This window comes from Prionailurus bengalensis, chromosome B3 (assembly GCF_016509475.1).
Source record: "Prionailurus bengalensis isolate Pbe53 chromosome B3, Fcat_Pben_1.1_paternal_pri, whole genome shotgun sequence".
Taxonomy (NCBI): Eukaryota; Metazoa; Chordata; class Mammalia; order Carnivora; family Felidae; genus Prionailurus; species Prionailurus bengalensis.
The window spans coordinates 53,760,042-53,786,694 of NC_057355.1; the positions used below are offsets into that span (position 1 = coordinate 53,760,042).

Sequence of the window (26,653 nt, forward strand, 5' to 3'; positions counted from 1 at the left end):
AATCTTTATTTTGCATTATAGAATCTTTGTTTTGTTAGTTTTGCTCTTGATCTCTTTTATACTCTCTCTCATCTTTATTCCTCCCTCACCCCATACCTGTGTTGCTCCCTAGGCACCTATTTATTTAGAGGATGGTTGTTACCAGATTTTGCTTAAAACTGTGAGGTTTTACCAGTCTGGTCAAATTTTATGTTTAATGCTTTCCTGTTTAATGCCCTTTTCAGGTTTTCATTTTCTGCTTTTTTTCTGATGTAGTTCTAGTTTAGTATTATAAAGTATTGGATATAGCTTTTTAGTCTCCTTCATTCTCTTCCTTGGGTACTTGCTTTGTCAAACTAATGTGAATAGAATAGAAATAGATTCCTAAAGCTTTTTTTAAAAAAAATGTTGAGAGAGAGAGAGCGCGCGCGTGCGCACACACACGCAATGGGAGGGGCAGAGAGAGGATCCCAAGCAGGCTCCTCTTGCTGTCAGCAGAGTCCAAGTTGGGCCTCAAGCACACGAACCATGAGATAGTGACCTGAGCCGAAATTAAGAGTCAGAGTCTTAAGTGACTGAGCCACCCAGGCACCCCAAGAGTCATAACGCTTTTTAAGACCAAAAAAACGTTGTGCGTTTGAGTGTTTCAGTGGTGTATATATTTTTAAATGATTACTAAACAAATGCTAATTATAAGCATTTATATAAAACTTGTCACTAATTCATGATTATTTAATTCTAATGCTTACCCTACTTAAATTATTTTGCTTTATTCTTTTAATACCCTGGTGGGTACTAAAGCCCTTCCCTTCCTTGTTTTTATTCAGCTGTGTTCTGGTTTCAGAAACATTCCTGGTGAGGTTGATGAAAACCAAGGAATTAAAATCTAATCATTATCTATTTGAAAGGCACTTAAACCACTCTTTCAACCTTCTTTTGTGACATAGTAAGGTAAACTCAGTAATCTTCATGTTTGTAAATTTACTATGAGTTTACCATACCCTTTTATAGTTGTTATTTTTTCTTACAGAAATGCTATAGTGTGGCTAAATCTGGGAATTTTCTTCTACTTAATGTTCCTTGAACTAAACCCTGCTTTGAATTGCATACATAATACAACTGTATACCGTCTCATCTAGATTAGGGTGGTAGAACACATACCCACGTCCTTCACAAAGTTTTTCTATTTTGGATTTTTTGAGAAAGAGACTGAGAGAGAGAACATGAGCGCAAGCCAGGGAAGGGCAGGAGTGGGAGGGAGAGTCTTAAGCAGGCCCACATGCAGCACAGAACCTGATCGGGGGCTCCATCTCAGGACTGTGGGATCATGACCTGAGTAGAAATCAAGAGCGGGACCCTTAACCAACTGAGTCACTCAGGTGCCCCTATGTTGGAATATTTTTAAGTTTGTGTTCCAACTGCTTGCCCAGAAGCTTTTACTAGAATCTGAAACAGATTTCTACATAATCAAAACTTCCTTCAAAAGTATGTAAATACTAATTTAAAATAGTTACTGGTGTGAATACTATATCTAAACTGTTTTCTTCTTTCCAAAGTGTGTGCAAATGATTCCACTATCTCTCAAATCTGTGGTCCTGGGACATGGTTGACTCCATTTCTTCAAGCGGTCTACCTCTTTGTACAGTATATCATTATGGTCAATCTTCTTATTGCATTTTTCAAGTAAGAATTTTATGCAGTTGCTTATTATAATGAGATCATTTAATATATAGTTTTCATTTTGAAGGATATGTACAAAATTTCAAATACAAAAACTTCGTAGAGCTTAAACTATTAAAATTATCTTTGAAAATTACGAATAGGAAGGCATGCTTTTTCAAATCAACATGCAGTTCTTTTATAAATTTAACCTTGATTTGGTAGTTTTACTATGTTGCCAAGGAATACACATTTAGTATATAAAACAGAAAGGCAAATGGAAAATTCATCAGTAATCTCATTTATATTTTTTGGTGTACCTCTTTCTGTTATTTTTTATGAATATTTGTGAATACTTTTCTGTTCAGAAATAATGTTCTTATATTTTGTATACTGTTTTTTGTTTTTTTTTTAATTTTTTTTTCTTCATTTTTCTTTATTTATTTTTGGGACAGAGAGAGACCGAGCATGAACGGGGGAGGGGCAGAGAGAGAGGGAGACACAGAATCGGAAACAGGCTCCAGGCTCCGAGCCATCAGCCCAGAGCCTGATCCGGGGCTCGAACTCACGGACCGCGAGATCGTGACCTGGCTGAAGTCGGACGCTTAACCGACTGCACCACCCAGGCGCCCCACCTATACTGTTTTTAATTAAGCAAAACATGACTATTATTCAACATTAATAAATACCCCTCTCCAGTTTTTTTTAATATTTATTTATTTTGAGAGACAGCGGGGGAGAGACAGAAAGAGACAGAGAAAATCCAAGCAGGCTCTGAACTGTCAGTGCAAAGCCAGATATGGGACTTAAACTCACAAGCAGTTAGATCATGACCTGAGCTAAAATCAAGAGTGGGACGCTTAACTGACGAAGCTACCCAGGCACCCCACTCCAGTTTCAGGAATATCTGATATTCCATGATAGAGCCTAATTTTTCAACCAATATGTTACATTGTTGAGTTTGTCTATAATTTTTTTGTTCTCAAAAACCATGTGGTTAAATTTTTATCCATCCTTAAGTATGTTTTCCTAAAAGTTGAACTGTTTGATATATGCATTTTTAGGACTTTCTGAATTTAAACTAAAGTAGACTTGCATCCTCAAATCTCTGCCAACACTAGGTATTGTTATCGTTAATGGTTGCTAGTTTGATAGTACATAAAAGTATATTGTTTTTATTTGAGCTTACTTTGCTTCTAAGATTTATTATTTTCTTATGGTTTTGTCATTTGTATATAATTTTAAAATTTTAGGATCATATTTTCTGCTCATTTTTCTGGGAGTTTATAATTAAGACCTTCAATAGTATCAAACTTGTGCCTTATACTTACTGCATGTATTTTTTCCAGTTTCTCATTTGCCTTTTAGTTTATGTATGGTAGAGTACTCTTTGGAATCCTTGTTTAGAACAGAATTATAATAAAATATCTAGTATTTAAAACTTTAAAGTATGATTAACTATGTTTGTTTTATTTTTTTTCCTTTGTTATTCAAGTAATGTGTATTTACAAGTAAAGGCAATTTCCAATATTGTATGGAAGTACCAGCGTTATCATTTTATTATGGCTTATCATGAGAAACCAGTTCTGCCTCCACCACTTATCATTCTCAGCCATATAGTTTCTCTGTTTTGCTGCATATGTAAAAGAAGAAAAAAAGATAAGACTTCAGATGGACCAAGTAAGTAAAATATATTAAGGCAAATATTTGTGTTTTATCACTTATCAGTACTACACTGAAGGCTAAGTGTTAACTTTGTTCAGAAGACTTAATTGCTAATGTTACTATAAAAACTTCTGTTGAATATGTCTGAACATAAAAGAATTTTGAGTATACTACAATGTCTATAAAACTGAATTTAGTACTAAACTTCTTTTGAGTGTGGTATGTCTGTTTTCATTAAAATGATAATGGAAACCATAACATTTGCTGTTCTATAAACCGTTTTTGCTGCTCTGTGAACAATAATACTTTTATTCTGTATACTACATGAGACTAATCATACCAAACCTTGCTTTTAATTTTACAATGGTTTTCTGCTCTACTAAATTGGTTCTTAAATTCCTCTACCTAGATAAATGAGGGGGAGGTATAAAGAGAAAGATAGATAGGGTTAAGAGTATTTAATAGGAAAATGAAAATCAGAAGAGGATGAGGTACCTGAAACTATTCTGCTAAAGAAAAAAAAAAAAAAGGAAATATCTGCCCATTGCTTTAGAAACACTACAGTAAAAAGAGAATAAGTATATAGATGATGGATATAGTCTTATGAACCCTGAATAATTCATAAGACCCATGACTGCAATTTGATATCTTGATAGTCTTCATTGATTTTTTTGTTCTTTTCCCTGCTTAGAACTTTTTTTAACAGAAGAAGATCAAAAGAAACTACATGACTTTGAAGAGCAGTGTGTTGAGATGTATTTTAATGAAAAAGATGACAAATTCCATTCTGGGAGTGAAGAGAGAATTCGTGTCACTTTTGAAAGGTTCAGAAGCTTTTTAATTATAATTGATATATCAGAGTGGGTTTTTTTTTTATGTCTTCTACATGCCCATTGTTCAATTTATGTTTGTCAAATAAGTAAACTTAATAATAGTTTTACATATTGGAAGACAATTCAGTTCTTTACTTCTAATACTTAGTGTAAGTCAATTTCTTGTTATTTTTTGACCTTGTTATAGAGGACAGTGAAGAGTCAGTGGAGAAAAGTGAAACTATCCTTATTGTTTTAAAGCATTTTTTTTCCCCATTAGCTTTGCTACATTCTGGAAGCAGATGGTAATGTTAGTTCTTTATATATGTAGCTTTATACATATTTGTGTGTGTGTTACTTTGATGTGCAGAAATCATAATAAATAGCCTATGGAACAAAAATGTTTTATGAACTCTTAAATTTTACTATAATAGAATTAGCAGTGGATCCTTCTTAAACATTGTGTGCCTTTTATAAATAAATAATCATATTTTATATCTTACCTTGTGTGAGTACATGTAAAATTTCTTTTTACCATTGGCATTTATTGAGATTACAGAAAGAATCTCTCAAACATTAATTTTTAACATTTATAAAAAGCCTGTGTTTCTCCTACAGGGTGGAGCAGATGTGCATTCAAATTAAAGAAGTTGGAGATCGTGTCAACTATATAAAAAGATCATTACAGTCATTAGATTCTCAAATTGGCCATTTGCAAGATCTTTCAGCCCTGACTGTAGATACATTAAAAACACTCACTGCCCAGAAAGCTTCAGAAGCTAGCAAAGTTCACAATGAAATCACACGAGAATTGAGTATTTCCAAACATTTGGCTCAAAACCTTATTGATGATGGTCCTATAAGACCTTCTGTATGGAAAAAGCATAGTGTTGTAAATACACTTAGCTCCTCTCTTCCCCAAGGTGGTCTTGAAAGTACTAATCCTTTTCTTTGTAATATTTTTATGAAAGATGAAAAAGATACCCAATGTAACATATTTGGTCAGGATTTACCTGTAATACCCCAGAGAAAAGAATTCAATTTCCCAGAGGCTGGTTCCTCTTGTGGTGCCTTATTCCCAAGTGCTATTTCTCCTCCAGAACTGCGACAGAGACCACATGGGGTAGAAATGTTAAAAATGTTCAGTAAAAATCAAAAATTAGGCAGTTCATCTAATAGCATACCACATCTGTCATCCCCACCAACCAAATTTTTTGTTAGTACACCTTCCCAGCCAAGTTGTAAAAGCCACTCAGAAACTGTAACCAAAGATCAAGAAACTGTTTGCTCTAAAGCTGCAGAAGGAGATAATGTAGAATTTGGAGCATTTGTAGGTAAGTTTGGCAAACTAACATTTGTATATAAATATTATTTATTTTTTAATTATCACCTGGGGTGCCTGGGTGGCTCAGCTGATTGGGCCTCTGACTTCAGCTCAGGTCATGATCTCACGGTTCATGAGTTTGAACCGCATCGGGCTCTGTGCTGACAGCTCGGAGACTGGAGCCTGCTTCAGATTCTGTGTCTCCCTCTCTCTCTGCCCTTCCCCCCGTTCATGCTCTGTCTCTCTCAAATATAAATAAACATTAAAAATTATAATTATCACCTTAGAAATAAAAATAAGTAGCTAATTAATAAAACTGAACTTGTATGATAAGTGGACTACTTTTCATAGAGTATAGTTCTAAAATTTCTAAAAGGAATCAAGTCGGGGAAATAGGTTGAAATTGAGCTGTAATAGTTCTATTGGCACATTCTTCTTTGGTGAATTTACTATAATAACAGTTGTATGTAAAACTTACTTGGGCTCTTTTGAATTTGAGACTCTTCTACTGAATTCAGTTAACTAGTTGACAGAACCTGAGTTATTCATAAATGTTAAATATTTGGAGAATAATAGAAAGGTACAGAGGAGGCTAGATAGAAATAACTGGAAAAGATCAGTGTCTTACAAATAGGGTGACCATATAATTTTTCAGCCCAACCAGTACACTTTTGAGAGTGACAGGGTACAGTAAATTACATTAGGGCAATAGGGAAAACCAGGACTCTGCTTGGAAAGTGGAGGATTTATGGTCAACCCATTTATATACCCAGAGAGAAGAGCATTTCAGAAAGGAATGACTCATTCCTAACACGTCAGCTAGCTGAAGTAAAATAAGGACTGAAAATGTATTTATTTTGGCAGTAATAATAAATTAATGACCTTTGTGAAATCTGTTTCAGTGAAGCAGTTGAGGCAGAAGCCAGATTATATTGAAATAAAGTGTGAATGAGAGGAGGAAATGTAAAGAGGGAGACTGCAGATGGGATGGGCAATTAAAAGCTTACTATTAAGGCAGGGCGCCTGGGTGGCTCAGTTGGTTGAGTGTCCGACTTCAGCTCAGGTCATGATCTCACAGCCCGTGGGTTTGAACCCCGCGTCAGGCTGTGTTGACAGCTCAGAGCCTGGAGCCAACTTCGAATTCTGTGTCTCCCTTTCTCTCTGCCCGTCCCCTGCTCACGCTCTGTGTCTCTCTCCTTCAAAAAATAAACATTAAAAAAGAAGATTAGGGGCGCCTGGGTGGCTTGGTCGGTTAAGCGTCGGACTTCGGCTCAGGTCATGATCTCACGGTCCGTGAGTTCAAGCCCCGCGTCGGGCTCTGTGCTGACAGCTCAGAGCCTGGAGCCCGTTTCAGATTCTGTGTCTCCCTCTCTCTCTGCCCCTCCCCTGTTCATGCTCTGTCTCTCTCTGTCTCAAAAATAAATAAATGTTAAAAAAAAATTTTTTTTTAAATATTAAAAAAAAAAAAAGATTAAAAAAAAAGCTTACTATAAATATAAAAAGAAAGAACTCATAATGCGGTTTTTGTGTAAGGTTTTTTATTTGTTTTGTTTATTTTTAATTATTTTTAATGTTTATTTGAGAGAGAGAGGCAGCATGAGCAGGGGAGGAGCAGAGAGAATGGGAGACACAGAATCCGAAGCAGGCTCCAGGCTCCAAGCTGTCCGCATAGAGCCTGATGTGTGGCTTAAACCCACAAACCGTGAGATCGTGACCTGAGCTGAAGTCAGACACTCAACCGACTGAGCCACCCAGGCGCCCCTTACTTGTTTTATTTTTAATGATGGAGAGACCTAAGCATATTTAAATGTTGACAGTGTATCATATGGAAGGAAAAGATGAAGAGGGAACACTTCATAGAGCTAACGTTTCCTTGCATTTGGGAGAATATAGTGTTCTAAGAGTCTTCCTGTTAGATTATTAAAGTATTTTTTAAAAATTTCTTAAAAAAATAACTTGGGTCGTTTGTGGACATGACCAGAGTGTTCTGAGGCATGAGTGATGTCCTCTGTCTCTTCAGGTTTGAATTTTTTCATCGGGTGGCATCCTAACCTTGTCTTAATACTTATTTGAGCTTTCCCAGCTTAGAAATTTACCTAGTCGTGGAACATGTATTGAGATTGGTCAAAGAATATGTTATGTCCATGTAAAATCTCCACATGGAGGCCAACCCTGTAAGTTATCTAGGTACAGAGCATACTGATCTCTACTGCTAGGTTATATACAGTTTACTGTGGATTTATAGAGACAGCTTTGCCTACATAAAATCTATCCCAATGTATTCTGTAAAAGCACATTTTTAGTCTGTTAGTATATTGCCATTGGGATGGATATATTTAGTTATCTATATATTTATATATGATTTGTGTATATATAGTTTGGATATATATGTATAACATATATGTAGTTTTTTTTTTTTTAACTTTCTTTTTTAAGTTTATTTATTTTGAGAGACAGAGCAGAGAAGCGGCAAAGAGAGAAAGAGAGTGAGAATCCCAGGCAGGCTCTGTGCTGTTAGTGCAGAGCCTGATGTGGGTCTCGTACTCACGAACCATGAGATCATGACCTGAGCCGAAACCAAGAGTTGGATGCTTAACCAACTGAGCCCCCCAAGCACCCCATGTATTTTTATATTTATTAATAGTAGAAATGATCGCTTCCCTCTTTTTAAATTTCAAGCAATTCATATCACATGTTGGATTCTTTTAGAAGGCCCTTAGGCTTTTACTGTTACTGTAAACTGAATTGCTCATCTTCTCCAGCTTCTTGACAGATATTTTTAGTATTTATCAAAAGATCTATAGGAAACTTCAGAGCCCTCAAAACTACTTGGAAAGCAATATGAATCACTTGTTTATATAGACTTTAAGCAATGACGTTATTTTGATAAAAAGTAAATATTTTTGTTGTAATCTTTTTTTTTCTCTTTAAGGACACAGAGATAGCATAGATTATTTACAGAAGTTCAAAGAAACATCAAACAAAATAAAAGAAATGTTATCTGTAAGTAAATCTTTATTACAGCACAATTCAATTTTATTTTGCTATTTGGGGGTTTAGTTCAAAATAGAACTAAACGTTCCAATAAAAATGCAGTTTGAGCAGAGACCATCACCAACTTGATGATCCCAAATATTTAAATCATACATCATTTAAAAAGAAGAAACAATCGAATATGAAAAGTATACAAATAGTTTGCACTTATATTAATGAACATAAAAACACCAATTTAACATTTCTCTTTTTCTAAATGCTTCTCCCTATACATTTCTCATTCACTAAATACAGAGCTCAACTCTTTCCCAGGCCCAGAAGTTTATTAGAACATAACCATGTCTGTCAAAGAATCTAGCAATCAGTAAAAAGCTGAATATACCTAACTACACTGTTATGTGCAGGTGTAAGATACTCAATAAATATTTGTTGAGTAACTGTTTAAATGTACAGAACAATGAGTGAAAAGTTATTTCTTAACTGTTGCTTTCATAAATACCCATAATGATAGAGTCTTAAAATGAGGGAAAGGAACCAGTAGGGAAACCAGTGGGGTTTTTTTAAGTTGTATCTCTTGTTTTATCTGAGTTTCTTACAGGGAGGAAGAACTGACTGGGAATTATAATTTAAAAAAGCAAAAAGACCTAGATGGAGTGAAATCGATCACTTAGATGATAATCTTAAAATAAAAAGTATAACTTTTTTCAGATGGGAGGACAGACTGATAGAATTGTCACACAAATATTTTGCGTTGGAGAGGAAGAATGCTAAAACTTTTCTCTAACTTACTCTTCAAGAATCTGTGTGCTTCATTGTATATAAATCACACAAAGTTTTTTTAAAACTTAAAGAGAATAAAAAAGTAATCTGGGGAGTTTGTTGAATCTTTTAAGGCATTTGTTTTTCCAGTAAGACTAATGGAAACCACAAGGGAGTACTTGAGAAAGAGAAGGTTTAGAGTAACTATTGTGTAAAGTGATTAAGGAGTCAAGAGGAAACCAAGAATATGATTTCTCAGCTATATAGTTGAAAATAGCATGAATTTTTTTATAGCCATATCTACATTTGGATTTTAGACAGGAAAACTGAAGGCTGGGAAGAGATGTAGGGAAAGTAAATCTTTGGAGAGATTCTGACTAGAGCATTGATGTGACACCACAGTAAAAGGTTAGAGCTAACTAGTTGGAACTCATAGTTGTCAAACTCAGCAGTCAGAAACTCAAATTCATCATCTTCTTGCTCAGCAGATGTATTTGTTCTTCTGTATTTCCTGCCTCTGTTAATAACATCAGCATTTTAGTTTAGAGAGCAAAACTGCACTGCTCTCTCTTCTAATCAACAGCCAAGTCTAACTTGTTTTGTTTCCTAAATATTTTTTTAGTTATCTGTTTCTTTCAATCCTAAGTAACAATTACTCTGACTTAGGCTGTCATTGTCTAATATGTATTTCACTGAACTTTTAAACTGTCTTCATAAGTACCACAATGGCAGTTGAAAAAAAATTACATCAGCACATTCTGGTGGCATCGTTTTGCTATAAAGAAGCACTTGATATACATATGAAGTCATTTAGGATAAATGGATATTTCTTAATGGGAAAGGGTACCTGGCAAGGTTTCCCCCACAGATTTTGCCTTTTAACAATGAGTTTAAATGAATTTAAAGCAAGAGTGCGCTGAAAATTTTGAAGTGCAGGTAACTTCCTGGTAAAAGTAAGAAGAAATTACAAGTTTCTGTGGCTGTTTTGAATTAAACAATTTTGAGTAATTCACTTAGAGGAAAAGAACTCAGACTGTAATAATAGAATAATGAGTTCTAGCCCATGATGGTCTGAGACTTTGAGTTCTTGAACTTTTGTAGGTTATATACCCCTTTGAAAATCAAATGAAAACTGTAGACCCTCTTCCCCAAAAAATGGACATATACAAAATTTTATCTATTAAGGTATATGGAGTTTTACAAATACCTTGAAGCCCACCATCAATCCTATACTAGTACTTGTGTCATAGATGGAAAATACTTAAGCAAATAAATAGCTAGATCTGGTTCCAAAAGAACTAAAATCAGAAAGGAAATTGGAGTTGCTCTGTAACTACAGAAAAAATGTTAGCCCTCTCACTTGGCTGTATAAATCAGCTGTATATGAAGAGTGCAGAGCATCAAAGGTAGAAAAACTTACTTTTCTTGAGATACAAGTAATTTTTTAAATGGAAGTAATAGTTTATCTTTGGTAGTAACATTTTTAAATTCATTCTTTCTGAGAGGTGGTAGAGGTTTGGAAATATTTTAAAGTTGCATAATAGTGTGAATTGTTTATAGTTGAAAAGAGAAAACAGGGTGAATGTTTTGGGTTGTCCCCACATTGTTTTAATGCAGTTTGTTAGTTCATCTGGGAAAATATATAGGTAAAAAGAAGAAAATGAGGGAGAATTAGACTATAAAATATTACACAGGTAGAACAGTTGAAACATGAATATTTAGCTAAACATTTTAGTGACTACAAAGTAACTTGTTTACAAATAAGAATTTAATAAGAAGAGTTGGATTAGAAATTGACGATAAGGGAAATGCCTTGTCAGTAAATACAAATTGGATAATCGAGTAGACATTTGGAAAAGTCTGTTTATGTTCTCATGTCACTTCATAAGCCCAGATGAATTCTAGCTTTAAATGTAAAAGCTCAAATCATAAACTTAAGAAAATAGTAATGCCAAGTCAGTAAAACCAGGAAGGCTTTCTAAACATATGAGGAAGAGGTGATATTAAACGAAGGATGAGAAAAGATAGAAGTACCAAAAAATGGAAATCATAGATAAGTCAAAACAAATTTGGAAAAAATTGAAACGTGACAAATAATGAGCAGATAGATCTTTGGTTATATGAACAGCTCATATAATCAATAAGAAACCTACTGAGGTTTCCCAAAAAAACTACTCTTCCACCTTCCAAATTGTTATAATCTATCAATATTAGTGTAAAATAGCTTTTTCTTTTTTAGGTGAACTGATAAATATTTTCTCCCAAGTTTTTAATGAAATCATATTACTATGAAAAAGGATCCATTCAGATGGATTTATGAACAATAAGCAAGTAGGATATTTTGATGCAGTTTTTTGAGAAGGTCATTGAAGAAAATTAACTGTAACCTGTAATATACCCTTTGGTGACTAGGTAGATTAAAGTATATTGAGCTAAATAGAAACAGAGTCTCTTATACTACTTAGAACATTTATTTGAAATTCAGTTTGATTATTTTTAAATTATGTTTATGTGTAATATGCAGAATGATATTCCTTCTGAAAACACTTTGAAACACATGAGTTCTCATGCTGGATTTACTGAATGTCACAAAACTTCTATTCCTCTTCCTTCAGAACAAGGTAAGTTTTTTGACTATGTGAATTATGTTACCAAACATATTCACTTAAGCTTTAAATGTATTATTACGTATGTCACACACCTAAGCAGTGAATGTTTTGGGAGTCAGAGAATGACGATTCTGGTCCGTCATTGTTGCTACAACCTTGAATAAAACACACAATTCTAGTATTCTGATATTTTTAACAAATTGTTTAGTCCTAAAGATGAAATATAAAGGCTTGCTTTTTATAAATCTATTTTAATCAGTATTATCATTTAGTCAACATATTTTTTTAATTTAACTTTTAAAATAGCTAATACAGGGGTGCTTGGGTGGCTCAGTTGGTTAAATGTCTGACTCTTGGTTCAGCTCAGGTCATGATCTCTAGGTTCATGAGTTTGAGCCCCGCATCAGGTTCCATGCTGGCGGTGTGGAGCCTGCTTGGGATTCCTCTCTCCCTCTCTCTCTGCCCCTCCCCCACTCAACTGTATCTCAAAAAATAAATAAACTTTAAAAAATTTATTTTTCTAATAGTTAATACATTTATTTGGTTCAAAAATTGAAATACATACACATACAAGCACTTTGAAAATAAGTCTCCCTCTCATTCCAGCCCTGTATGTAACCACTGTTGTTTTTATTTATCCTGTAGAGTTTCACACACATAGTATGTGACGGTAGTCTTTCCTTCTATTTTTTTACACAGAAAGTAACATACCATACATTTTGCTCTACACCTTCAATTTTTAACTTGAGAATTAAATGGACTGGGGATGTTTCCATAACATACTTTTTTATGAGTTGGTTATATATGCATATAAATTTATTAGTCAACGTTTCATTAATGTACATGTAGCCTTTATAAAATTCCTTAAGAAAAACATCACTACCATGTCCCCCTCACCATCATTTCCCCTTTCATTCTCTTTTTGTATACAGCAGTATCACGTTGGATATATTCCAGGAGTGCAAGTTGGTTTAACATTAACATCAAAAATATAATTGATGAGGGGCACCTGACTGGCTCAGTCAGTAGAGCATGTGACTCTTGATCTCAGGGTTGTGAGTTCAAGCCCGGGTTGGGTGTAGAGCTTACCTGGGGGTGGAGGGGAATATATATAAAAATATAATTGATGCATGATAGTAACAGATTAGAGGAGAAAAATCATTTGTTCATCTCAGTAGCTGCAGAAAAGGCATTTGATGAAATTCAGTATCCATTCATGATTAAAACTCTTCCTAAAGTTAGAATAGAGTCTCCTTAATCTGAATAAAGGGTTATCTACAGAAAGTTATCACAGATATTCTCTTTCATAATGATATGTTGAAAGCCAGATGGGGAACCAAGGCAAGGATTCTGGCTGTTTTCATTCCTATTTAATACCCTCTTTTTAAAATTTTTTTTATTTATTTTATTTTTTTGAGAGAGAGCATGAGCCAGGGGAGGGTCAGAGAGAGAGGGAGACACAGGATTCGAAGCAGGCTCCAGGCTCTGACCTATCCGCAAAGCCTGACGCGGGCTCAAACTCACCAACCATGAGATCATGACCTGGGCCAAAGTCAGATATCTGAACCACCCAGGCGCCCCTGTTTAGTATTCTCACTGAAAAATAAAATAAAAAGATATGGTAGAATGGTTAGGACAGAAGAAAAAAAAATTATTTTCAGTAACATGGATGTTATTTCTGAAGTTAACACGCTTCTAATTTTGCATCCTTGTATTTCAGTTTGTTTTTTTTTTAATTTTTATTTTCAAGGTTTATTTATTTTTGGGACAGAGAGAGACCGAGCATGAACGGGGGAGGGGCAGAGAGAGAGGGAGACACAGAATCGGAAACAGGCTCCAGGCTCCGAGCCATCAGCCCAGAGCCTGACGCGGGGTTCGAACTCACGGACCGCGAGATCGTGACCTGGCTGAAGTCGGACGCTTAACCGACTGCGCCACCCAGGCGCCCCTGTATTTCAGTTTTAAACAATAATTATTAACCTCCCACTAAAGAAGACAAGGATCAAACTTTTCCTCTTCCTCCTGTTCCCAGAAGACACAAACACACGCATGCACATGCACACACATTTATTCTTTCCCACCATATAGTTATAATTTTGGCTAGATCAAAGTAGATTCTCTGCTATTGGGCTACATTTCTTCAAGATATTCAGATAAGTAATGCTATCAGTTTCATCATCTAGAAAAAGTTTTGCCCAGACTCTTCTAATGTACTTCAGTCTGGTTTTTTTGGCCTCTACACTTAGAATACAAATTTCATTCTAAGATTTCCCATCACCATTCATTCATTCTGAGGTTTTTCTTTACTGTGTCATAAAGTTGTGAATTATAAGTTACTTTAAAATTTAACATCCTTGGGGCACCTGGGTGGTTCAGTCAGTTAAGCATCCGGCTTCAGCTCAGATCATGATCTCATGGTTCATGAGTTTGAGCCTCTGTGCTGACAGCTTGGAACCTGGAGCCTGCTTCAGGTTGTGTCTCTCTCTCTCTGTGCCCCACCCCTGATAGCACTCTGTCTCCCTCTCTCAAAAATGAGTAAACATTAAAAAAAATTAATTAAAAAAATAATGTAACATCCTGACTTTTTAAAAATAGGCTTAATTCTAAAATTTATTTAGGATAAAATAACAAAATATGACAGAGATGCCTGCCATTTTAAGTCGTGGCAGAAAAGATGAACTGTTTTTTCCATTATTGTAAAACAGTGTATGTATAAGACTATTAATATGTATAAGATGATTAATTGCAATGTTAGAATGGCAAGAGATTGAAATCATACCAAATGTCCATTAGTAGGAGTTTGGTTGTTATTCTCTACAATTACTGTACAGCCATAGTATGAAGTTCAGTGTAGCATCAAAATAGAATAGAGAAATTTTCTGTGATTGGAAAGATCTCCAAGCTTAAAGTTAAACCAACAACAAAAACCCTAAAATATATATTATTCTACCTTTTATGGTTAAAAAAAAATGGTGATTGTACACACATACACAAAAAATATCCATGGTAGAATGAATACACAAGAAATTTGGAAATAGGAAGACTAAGACTTTTTCCTTCAGACTCTTATTTCTTACTGCTTTTTTACAAAAATAAATTGAATAATTTTGGTGTCCTGCCAAGAGACCTGTGGGCCTCATGTTAACTATTAATGTTCAGCAGTGTTGGGGAGAGGATAAGTTAGTTTATGAAAGTTACACTGTGTGTTGAAACACTTCGTGTTTGGTTGGTTGGTATCAAAATATTTTAGTTGTATAACTAATTTTTTTTTTAATTTTCTTTAAGTGGAAACTAGCAATAGAAGGCCATCCACAGAAGAAACTCATGAAGTAGATTCCAAAGCAGCTTTACTACCGGTTTGTACATTTCAGTTAACAAATGTGTATTTTAAAATATATGTTTATTAAAGAAGAACTAAAAAAAGATGGTGATATTTTGAGGTTCTGTTTAGCTTTCAAAAAATTTTACCTTAGAAAACTGACATTAGTGCATTTATTCTTAGAATATTAGCAATTTATTCTTTGAAAAGAGTTTCTTCCTGTAGTGTGAATAGTTAAGAATTTGTTTGTATGTATGTATATGTGTGTCTATGTTTTTTTGTTTTTATCATGTTATGTTTTTCATCATGATAAATGTAGTCTTTAATCCCCACCCCCTAGTTACCCTATCCTCCCACTACCTTCCGTCTGGTAACCATCAGTTTGTTCTCTATAGTTGAATCTGTTTCTTGGTTGTCTCTCTCTCTCTTTGTTTTGTTTTGTTTTTCCTTTGCTCATTTGTTTTGTTCCACATATGAGTGAAATAAATCATAATGGTATTTGTCTTTCTCTGACTGACTTATTTCACTTAGCATACTACACTCTAGTTCCATCCATGTAGTTGCAAATGGCAAGGTTTTATTCTTATTTTATTTTATTTTATTTTATTTTATTTTATTTTATTTATTTATTTATTTTTTTACATCCAAGTTAGCATATAGTGCAACAATGATTTCAGGAGTGGATTCTTTAATGCCCCTTACCCATTTAGCCCATCACCCCCCCCCCCACAACCCCACCAGTAACCCTCTGTTCTCCATATTTAAGAGTCTCTTATGTTTTCTTCCCCTCCTTGTTTTTATATTATTTTTGCTTCCCTTTCCTTGTGTTCATCTGTTCTGTGTCTTAAATTCCTCATATGCATGAAGTCATAAGATATGTGTCTTTCTCTGACTAATTTCACTTAGCATAATACCCTCCAGTTCCATCCACGTAGTTGCAAATGGCAAGATTTCATTCTTTTTGATTGCTGAGTACTCCATTGTGTGTGTGTATGTATGTGTGTGTATATATATATGTAACATCTTCTTTATCCATTCCTCCATTGATGGACATTTGGGCTCTTTCCATACTTTGGCTATTGTTGATAGTGCTGCCATAAACATTGGGATGCGCGTGCCCCTTTGAAACAGCACACCTGTATCCCTTGGATAAATACCTAATAGTGCAATTGCTGGGTTGTAGGGTAGTTCTATTTTTAATTTTTTGAGGAACCTCCATACTGTTTTCCAGAGTGGCAGTTTTGTTCTTTTTTATTGCTAAATAATATTCCGTGGTATATTTATATTTATATTTATATTTATATTTATATTTATATTTATACCTCATCTTCTTCATGCATTCATCGATCACTAGACACTTGAGCTCCTTCCATTGTTTGGCTGTTATAAATAATGCTGCAATAAACACAGGAGTGCATGTATTCCTTTGAGTTAGTGTTTTTGTATTTTTGGGTAGATACCCAGTAGTGCAATTACTGCATCATAGGGTAGTTCTGTTTTTAACTTTTTGAGGAACCTCCAAACTGTTTTCCACAGTGGCTATACCAGTTTGCATTCCCACCAGTGGTGGAAGAGTGTTCTTTTTTCTCTACATCTTCACCAGCACTGGTTGTTTCTTCGGTTTTTGATTTTGACCATTCTTATAGATGTGAGGTGCTATGTCATTGTAGGTTTGATTTGTATTTCCCTGATGAGTGATGTTGAGCCTCTTTTCATGTGTCTGTTTGCCATCTGGATGTCTTCTTTGGAGAAATCTGTTTATGTCTTTTGCCCATCTTTTAATTGGATTATTTGTTGTTTGGGTATTGAGTTGTATAAGTTCTTTATATATTTTGGATGCTAACCCTTTATCAGATATGTTTTTTGCAAACATATTCTTCTATTCTATAGGTTGCCTTTTAGTTTTGTTGATTGTTTCCTTCACTGTGCAGAAACTTTCTGATGTAGTCCCAGTAGTTTATTTTTGCTTTTATTTCCCTTATCTCAGAAGATGCATCTAAAAAAAGTGTTGCTGTGGCCAATGTCAGAGAGATTACTATCTGCATAATAGTTAGGAAATTTTACAGAAAAATTTATTCAAAAGAAAGTTAGGAATCTCTGTTTGTATTGAAACTGGTTGTATGTAGTCATTCCCAGCCAACTGGGGTAGTATTTGATTTTACAAATACTCTTTAAATTTTTTTTTAAAGTTTATTTATTATTGAGAGAGAGATAGAACATGAGTTGGGGAGGGGCAGAGAGAGAGGAAGATACAGAATCTGAAGAAGGCTTCAGGCTCCGAGCTGTCAGCACAGAGCCTGATGCAAGGCTCAAACTCACAAACTGTGAGATCATGACCTGAGTCGAAGTCGGACACTTAACCAACTGAGCCACCCAGGTTCCCCACAAATACTCTTTAAAAGCATACTCTGGCATCAAGATAAATAACTTGGGAGAAAGTAGAAAAATTGGTCCTTTATACTCAAGTATAGAAATCAGTATTCATAATTATCCTGGATCATCAAGAACATTTTATTTACATTCTGCTATAAGGAGATAGATTATATTATGGAAAGTCATGTTATTAAAAAAATTATTTCAGTGAGGAAAGGGGGTTAGTGAACACAGTTTCACAGTAACAATTCCTCCTTTTTGGAAGGACACACCCTGCACAATTTTGCCACAAAGTAAGTTCCATTGAAGATGACCTGACAATGCGAAATTACAGAACTTCTGGGATTCAAGTTACACAAACAGTATTAATAAACCTCTACCAACTTGAGATAGTAGAATTACTGGTTACAAGTTATAAAATAATATGATTAAGGTGACTAAAACCATAAAAGAGAAGGTATTAAAAATATGAAAAAAAGATAAGATACTACTCAGAAAGTCCTGAAAAATTAGATAAAAATCTAGGATAAAAAATAACTCAGTGGGGGTTATAATAACATAGATTAGGCACAGCCAAACAGAGAATTACTAAACTGGATGAGAATATAATTATAGAGTTATAATTAAATGGAAAAAATACAGAATAAAAACAATATGCACGTATACAGAAAAAGACTTCAGTGAGATATGCTTATATGTTTTTAGTGATTTGTTTATAGTATGCATGATTTTAATTTTACTCTTTCTACTTCGTTGTGTTTTTCTTTTTCAATGAGCACATACTATTTAGAATCATAGAAACAAATGTATAAGAATATAAAGTTGTCATCAGAAGTAAAGAAACTAGCCAGAGTGTAATTATGTTGTAGGAAATAGCACTCATGAAATTCTTTATTCTACCTTGTGGAATGGTCTTATGGTAATTATATCCATTTATTATTTTTTTAGTTCAGTTGTATAAAATAAGGACTTCACATTAATTTTTCAGACTATAGGGAAACAAAACAGGGTTAAACAGTTATGCTTCTTCTAGAGAGATTTTTTTCTTTAATTTTTGTTTGTGTTTGTTTTTGACTAAAGGATTGGTTACAAGATAGACCATCAAACAGAGAAATGTAAGTAAGCCTTTTCTCATCGTTAACCTGAAAAGTATCATAGTTATTGGGGGTTTTTTCTGTTCTTTGTACCATCTTTTAAAACACTCTTTTATCTGTGAGTGATGATTATTTATTTTAACATCTCTTGTCTTTACATAGAAGAGACTGAGGGAACTCATTTATTATGAGTTAATATATACATTTAAAATTACAATTTTATATGGTTATACTATCATTATGGCGATGCTATGATTACTATATTTTAGGATTCCAGAGGACGTTTACAAAAGAAAAAGTCATCTTTTTTTTTTATGTTTGTTTATTTTTGAAGGAAAGAAAGACAGAAAGTGAGTGGGGGGGGGCCGGGGGTGGGTGTTGCAGAAGAGAGGGAGACACAGGAAGAGAATCGGAAACAGGCTCCAGGCTCTGAGCTCTGAGCAGTCAGCACAGCATGGGAGAGTTACTTTCTGATATGGACTATTTGAGAAGGAACCACAGTGTTTCCCCTATTGCTTTCTGTGCATCAGAAATATATGTGAATATATAGAGAAGAAAATAAACCAGGTACCACATGGGTATGCAGTGTTCAAGTTCTTTGGGTGCTCTGGGCCTTGTATGGCACTTGGAAGATCAAACTGTAATCGGATCTCTTCAGAGTATACTGTGTTTTATAACCAAAACCATAGGATGTAAATACAGAATAGGTACTTGATGTTAACTCAGCTAACAAGAGAACCTTGTCTTAACAGAATGTTGAGCCAAAGAAGTACCCAGAAAGGTGGAGTTGGTCAGCACTTTTTGGGTGCTGAAAAAAGAGTAGTTTATCAACAGCAAAGGGATAATGCTAAGGTCAAAATACTTCCTATAATAAAATATTTATATTAGGTAGAAGGTAAGAGCTGGAAAGAGATTTTTAGTACAGATTAAACATATATTTATATCCATATATGAATTTGGCATTGGCTTTAAGGGAAATGGCATATATTCAAACAAAAGTGAATCTGGATCTCAGAATTACTTTAATCACATTATATTAAATAATCATAATTTTACAAAGTGTATGGTAGCCAAAACAAAGATTGTGTCACAACTTGTATTTTTTGGTGTTTTCTTTAGGCCATCTGAAGAAGGAACGTTAAATGGTGAGTCCATATGGTAGATTTAATGCAAAAAAATGAGGATTATATATGATGTTATGTTATAGCAAATACCACATTATTCTAGCTAAGAAACTTCAGACTTCGTGTTTGAAAGAGCCAAGGTGGTAAAAAGTTCTTTGTTCAGCTAGTTTCTCTTCGATATAGTAGTTTCACATATACATGAACTCACCATGTGAATGATATATCTTTACTGTCACCCTACCCCCCTTCGTCCCTGTGACCTAGTCTGCTCTTTCCCTTGTATACCCTGTTTTAGTGAGTGATACTCTTTCAGTCTACTAGGTAAAATCTGAGAAGGAGTTATTCTTGACCCCCTTGACCTTGCACTCACAAAGTCCTGTTGTATTTACTTCTTAAATATTAAGACTCCATCTTCCACTATACATTATTCTGCTGCTTTCAGTTCACACTTCATCATTTTTTTAAACCTTTTATTGAAGTATATATAACATGCATACAAAAAAGGTAGAGATAAGCCTTTCAGTGAATTCTCCCTAAGCAACTATGCCCCTGTAATCAGCACCCAGGTCACAAAACAGAATATTGCCAGTATCCCAGCTCCTCGTGTCCTTGTGTTTTAACCTCTGCCCCTGAATAACACATGTATAGTTTTGTCTCTGTTTGTTTATGGAATATATAAATGGAATCATAAAGTATGTACTTTGTGTCTGGCTTTTTCCTCCTAACATATGTTTATAAGATTCATCAATATTTTTGTGTATAGTGGTAGTTTGCACATTCTCATTACTATATAGTATTTCCTTATATGAATCTATTGAATGTATGCATTCTGTTGTTTGATAGGCATTTCAGTAGCTTCCATTGTATGATTATTATGAACCATGAGTGCCATTATGAGTAGTCTTGTTCATGTTGTTTGGTAAACATATGTATTTGTTTTTTATTGGGCATGTACTTAGGACTGGAATTTGTAGGTGGTAGGGTATGTATGTGTTCACATTTAGTTGTTACTGTCCCGTAGGTTTTTAGAGTTGTGCCACTTAATCTCCCTTCTAGTCTGTCTTCTATTCTTCCACCAAACTGATCCTCCTCTGCTTTACATTTTCCTCACTGTCATTGGGTAAAATCGTGTCCTTTCTTAGCATGGCATATTTGGCTCCTAACTATTTGGTATTCCCTGATTCTGTAGCTTTACCTCCTACAGGCGTGCCTGTACTCTTGCTCGTTAGTTTGCAGTCCTGGTTACATGTCCAAGTACTTACGGAGAATCACTTTACGCTGACACACACCTACAGAATTTTTTGAAGTGAGATCTGGGTAGGTGCACAGTGAAAAAGCCCCACAGGTGATTCTGATATATGTTTATTATAAATTTATTTATATCTATTATACGTGATATATATTTATGTGTATAAAATTAGTTTTGAAAACTGCTGTTTCTGTTCATACTAAACAACTTGCAGTTTCTCAAGTGTAGCATGTGCTTTAACAGTTCCGTGTCTGAAAATGTTGCCCTGACCACACCACTGTCTTCCAGACTATTCTTTTTCCCCTTCTCTTTCTCTGAGACATCCTTCAACCTTTCTGCAAGCAGAAGACATTTAGTACCCCTCCTCTATAGTCCTATGATGTATATATACATCATATATACATATATACATACATATATACATCATATATACATGTGTATATATAGTCCTATAATATGTATATAATATGTATATTTTATATTTCCTACATAGTATTAAAACTATTGACTGATTTTCTTCTTCTCAAGACAGTAAGGTCTTTTTCATTAATATTCATTAAACTTAACACATGGCAAATTCAATTGATTCTCCAGTCTTCTCATTACAGTTAAAAAGTCAAATTCTCAAATACATTTAAATATGGAGGAAGGGCTTTTGGGTATGTTTCACATTCCAGAAGTTCATCTTCTTATGGTCAGCCCACTAAAATGGCTACTTGGTTACAAGCTCCAGCTCCTAAACGAAAAGATCTTTTCCTTTTTGAGTGGGGGTGGAGGGTGTGGGAAAAGCGCAGCTTATGACAGGAGAGTGTGAAATGTCACGTGCTTTTTCCCTTCCAGGTATCTGAGTGCACAGTTAGGACTAATCTGGCACAATGAAAAAGGATAATAGAGCAAGCACATGATGAGTGTATTTTACTATTTATTTTTTCTGTTCAGTGAAGAGAGCTTATATGAGGGGAACTTAGGATGATTGTATGAGAATGAGCAAAAATTCTTATACCACATTAGTACTTTTAAAAGGGTTTCATTTGTTTATTTGCCATTTTAGGTCTCGCTTCTCCATTTAAACCAGTTATGGATACAAATTACTATTACTCAGGTCAGTACTATTAAAAACAAAATCTAACAATATTTTGAGCTTTTAGAAAGGATTTCATTATTTTTCTCTCATTTTTGTGCAGCTGTGGAAAGAAATAATTTGATGAGATTATCCCAGAGCATTCCATTTACACCTGTGCCTCCAAGAGGTAAATCCAAATAGTAAAGAAATGAAGGAGAAAATAAACCTTTTATTAATAGTGTGATTTTTAGCTGTGATGTAGAACATGGGTGGTAATAGAAGGAATGGTCACGTTGAGAAGTGTCAATTTCATATAAATTTTAATTAGCAAGAGTCAGGTATAGTTTAAATAGAAGAAGGAGTGATCAGAAATATTAGATTTCTGTATTTCCATCATATCCAGAAGTAATAGTGTATTCTAATTAAGAAAGGATCTTAACCCATTGTTTAGTATAGAAAGCATAGATAAATTGACACCACAAATTTTGTGGAACAGTTGCTTTCTTAAAGTTTTTCTTGAAAATGATCATAATTTCAAAAATGTTTATTACTACTAATATACATAAATTTAGAAATATTAGTAGATTCTTGATTTCTGAGCATTTGTTGCCCTTAAACTTCCTTTATAAAATTACAACTTTGTCCAGTTCATTTTCTGTTTCTTACTTAATCTTAACAAGATACCTGCCAATTTTTATTCTACTTTGTCATTTTAAAGGGTCGTAATTTGACCTCAAATTGTGTCCATTCATCTTGCAGGTGAGCCTGTCACAGTGTATCGCTTGGAAGAGAGTTCACCCAGTATACTGAATAACAGCATGTCTTCTTGGTCACAGCTTGGCCTTTGTGCCAAAATAGAGTTTTTAAGTAAAGAGGAGATGGGAGGAGGTTTACGGAGAGCTGTCAAAGTACAGTGTACCTGGTCAGAACATGATATCCTCAAATCAGGTCATCTTTATATTATCAAATCTTTTCTTCCTGAGGTGGTCAACACATGGTCAAGTATTTATAAGGAAGATACAGTTCTGCATCTCTGTCTCCGAGTAAGTGCTAGTGAATGCATAACAGTAGAACATTATTTGGAGTTCATGTTTTGTCTTCTAATGTATGTTAAACCAAAAAACCTCTTAGTTTCAGTGTTCAGCAAGGAGATTTTTTTGGTGTATTTTTTTGTTGTTGTTCTGTAGGAAATACAGCAACAGAGAGCAGCACAAAAGCTCACGTTTGCCTTCAACCAAATGAAACCCAAATCCATACCATATTCTCCAAGGTAAATCTTGAAATTTTTCTGAGATCTTGCAGTTTTATCTGGATACCATTGTCTTTTGACATTCGTTATTAATGCTGAATATTTAATTATTTACCCATTTAAAAGCTCAATTAGAATTTTATTAACAAAACTACTAGTAATATCTATAACTGTTTTTCATAAGGTTCCTTGAAGTTTTCCTGCTGTATTGCCATTCAGCAGGACAGTGGTTTGCTGTGGAAGAATGTATGACTGGAGAATTTAGAAAATACAACAATAATAATGGTGATGAGATTATACCAACTAATACACTGGAAGAAATCATGCTGGCCTTTAGCCACTGGACATATGAATATACAAGAGGGGAGCTATTGGTACTTGATTTACAAGGTAAATTTATTAAAGTATTGCTAAAGTAAAATTGTACAGTAGGTTCTCACCTGTTCATGTGTTTTGAATGATATACGGTCATCTTCTAACTTATAGATCGGTAAAAACCTCAGGTTAGTAAAAGCTATTAAAAAAGCAAGTCAAGGGGCTCCTGGGTGGCGCAGTCGGTTAAGCGTCCGACTTCAGCCAGGTCACGATCTCGCGGTCCGTGAGTTCGAGCCCCGCGTCGGGCTCTGGGCTGATGGCTCAGAGCCTGGAGCCTGTTTCCGATTCTGTGTCTCCCTCTCTCTCTGCCCCTCCCCCGTTCATGCTCTGTCTCTCTCTGTCCCCCCCCAAAAAAAATAAATAAACGTTGAAAAAAATAAAAAAGCAAGTCAATAACAGCCATAGCATATAGCCATCAGGGCCCTGAATAGTGGGATCTTGCTTCCTTGATTATTACTTACATAATATATATATTTTTTTGATGAGCAGAAACACATGCAATCCACTATTCTATTCTTAGATGTGTATGTAGTTTTAGTCTTTTAAAACTATACTGTTTATTTAAAACAGTAGCATGTGTTCCTGTTCTTGGTGTTTATGTTATCTATTATTGTGAACTAAACTACCTAAATATTTAGGGATTAAAACTACCATTTTATTTGTTTCCAGTTCTTTGGTTCAGGAATTTGGATGGGACATGGTGGGGATGGCTTATCTCTGCTGTCTTCTCAGAAGGTTCAAATGGCTGGAGAATAAGCATGAACAACATGACTAGAGTCAAATGTCTGAGGTTTCTGTTCACTGACATCTGAATCCCTCAGTTCTCCACCAAGTGATCTCTCCATGTGGCTAGTTATCTGTGACCTTGGTCATAACATGGTAGTTTCAGGTAGTTAGATTTTTACATAGCAGCTAGCTTCCTCCAGAGAAAAAGCAGAAACTCTTAACATTAGTTCCAGAACTGGCCCAGATCTCCTCCTCCACATTTTACTGATCAAGGCAGATAATAAAGATAGCCCAGTTCAAGAAGTGGGGAATGGATTCCAGCACTTGGTGGGTGGAGTAGCATCTATACAAGGAAGGAAAAACTGATCATAACCATTTTTGTAGACAGAATCTGTCATATGTGGAAAAGAAAAAAATGGAAATTGTGGCTTGGAGAGGGCACATTTGCTTAGAGTATTGTCTGTCTGCAGGGTCAGAGGAAAATAAAACTGAGCAGGTTGCCCGCTCTACCTGAGTTGTACTTTCTTATTATAACTTCCATGATTTTTTTCCTGAAAGAGCAGCCTTAATTTCAAATGTCACCATAGACCAGATTTCAAAATCTATACATAAGAACAGTTATTTAGAATGTTTATCACTTGATGACTTTTTTTGTTACATATAGTCACAGATATAAAGGATTTTGCTGAAAAGCAAATGGCATGGAATCAAGCTGAAGAAAGAAAATCTGTAAAAATAGCTACCCTTTTTTCAGTAGTTCATCAGTTTACATAAATGATTTAATAGTATATAAAGTGAAAACTGATATGTATTATTAGGTCAATCCAATTAAGTAAAAAAGATCTTTAAGTATATTCTTAAATAGTGACATTTAATTATCTTCAAACATGCATAGGAGGTAAAGCCAAACAGATTTTATCTGAATTCCTAATTTAAAAGATGGGAGTTAGGGTGCCTGGCTGGCTCAGTCAGTAGGGCATGCAACTCTTGATCTCACGGCCGTGAGTTCAAGCCCCATGTTGAACATAGAGCTTATTTTAAAAAAATAAATAAATGAAAATAAGGGCGCCTAGGTAGCTTATTTGGTTAAGCCTCCAACTTGGGCTCAGGTCATGATCTCGCAGTCTTTGAGTTTGAGCCCCGCGTCGGGCTCTGTGCTGACAGCTCAGAGCCTGGAGCCTGCTTCTGATTCAGTCTCCCCCTCTCTCTGTCCCTCCTCTGCTAGCACCTGACTCTCTCTCTCTCTCTCTCTCTCTCTCTCTCTCTCTCTCTCTCCCTCTGTCTTTCTCAAAAATAAACTTTAAATAAATGAAAATAAAAGATGGGACTTATTTTCAGTAAACAAAGTAGTTTTAATGTTCTTTACATTACATTATTACATTAATGTGTTCCTGGAGCCATTTTTCATAGAGCTGTTTTACACAAGGGGCGCCTGGGTGGCTCAGTTGGTTGAGCATCTGATTCTTGATTTTGGCTCAAGTCATGATTTCATGGTTCATGAGTTTGAACCCCACGCGCTCTGCATGGGTAGTATAGAGCCTGCTTGGGATTCCTTCTCCTTCTCTCTCTACCCATCCTCTGCTCACTCGCATTCTCTCTTTCAAAAACAAACATTAAAAAAATATTTTACACGATTACCACAAACAAACAATATGGAAATATATTAAAAAGTTTTCCCATTTCATTATTTCTCTAACTTTGGTGAAGACAAATACTGTACACAAATAGAAGGGGTTTTTTTCCTTATTTTTAATATTTTGTGTTGTGATTTTCCTCCAACTGGGATGATGCCTCGTGTGTGTGTGTGTGTGTGTGTGTGTGTGTGTGTGTGTGTGAGTGTGTGAGATTTGTTTTTGTCTACCTAACAATATATCATGGACATCTTTTGGGTCATTACTGATAAATCTGAGTTACTGCTTTTAATAGATGCATGCATGATAACCTATAGTATGGAGGGGTGGCATGATTTACCCCCCCTTTTTTTCTTTTTTTTTGCTACTGTAAACAGTGCTGCAACAAATATACTCATGTATTGCTACTTTCATTTCCATTAAGTAGATTTCTGAATTGGCTTAGTAAGAAGAGATGAGTGCAATTTTAACAGCCACTGGGTTATTTTTCCAAAAGGTTATGGGAACACATACTTAGCACTGTATATGAGTTCCCATTTCTCTGCGGACTCTCCAGTACTAAATATTCTTAATCTTTGCCAGTCTGATGAGTAGTAGGTCAATAGGTATTCTTTTATATGAGTAAATAGATAAGAAAGACTGAAAATAT

General features: G+C 34.9%; 1 protein-coding gene across 1 annotated transcript in view; it reads left to right on the top strand.

The window, feature by feature from the left end:
* Positions 1-26,653, top strand: part of TRPM7 (transient receptor potential cation channel subfamily M member 7) — a 122,919-nt gene that overhangs the window by 85,617 nt on the left and 10,649 nt on the right. The window contains exons 23-36 of the mRNA XM_043555435.1: positions 1,536-1,662; positions 3,134-3,318; positions 3,995-4,127; positions 4,734-5,449; positions 8,372-8,442; positions 11,717-11,813; positions 15,087-15,157; positions 18,574-18,608; positions 19,707-19,732; positions 22,012-22,062; positions 22,145-22,210; positions 22,783-23,066; positions 23,211-23,293; positions 23,457-23,662. Of these exons, the coding sequence (XP_043411370.1) occupies positions 1,536-1,662; positions 3,134-3,318; positions 3,995-4,127; positions 4,734-5,449; positions 8,372-8,442; positions 11,717-11,813; positions 15,087-15,157; positions 18,574-18,608; positions 19,707-19,732; positions 22,012-22,062; positions 22,145-22,210; positions 22,783-23,066; positions 23,211-23,293; positions 23,457-23,662 (2,151 nt within the window). The remainder of the gene's footprint in view (positions 1-1,535; positions 1,663-3,133; positions 3,319-3,994; positions 4,128-4,733; positions 5,450-8,371; positions 8,443-11,716; positions 11,814-15,086; positions 15,158-18,573; positions 18,609-19,706; positions 19,733-22,011; positions 22,063-22,144; positions 22,211-22,782; positions 23,067-23,210; positions 23,294-23,456; positions 23,663-26,653) is intronic.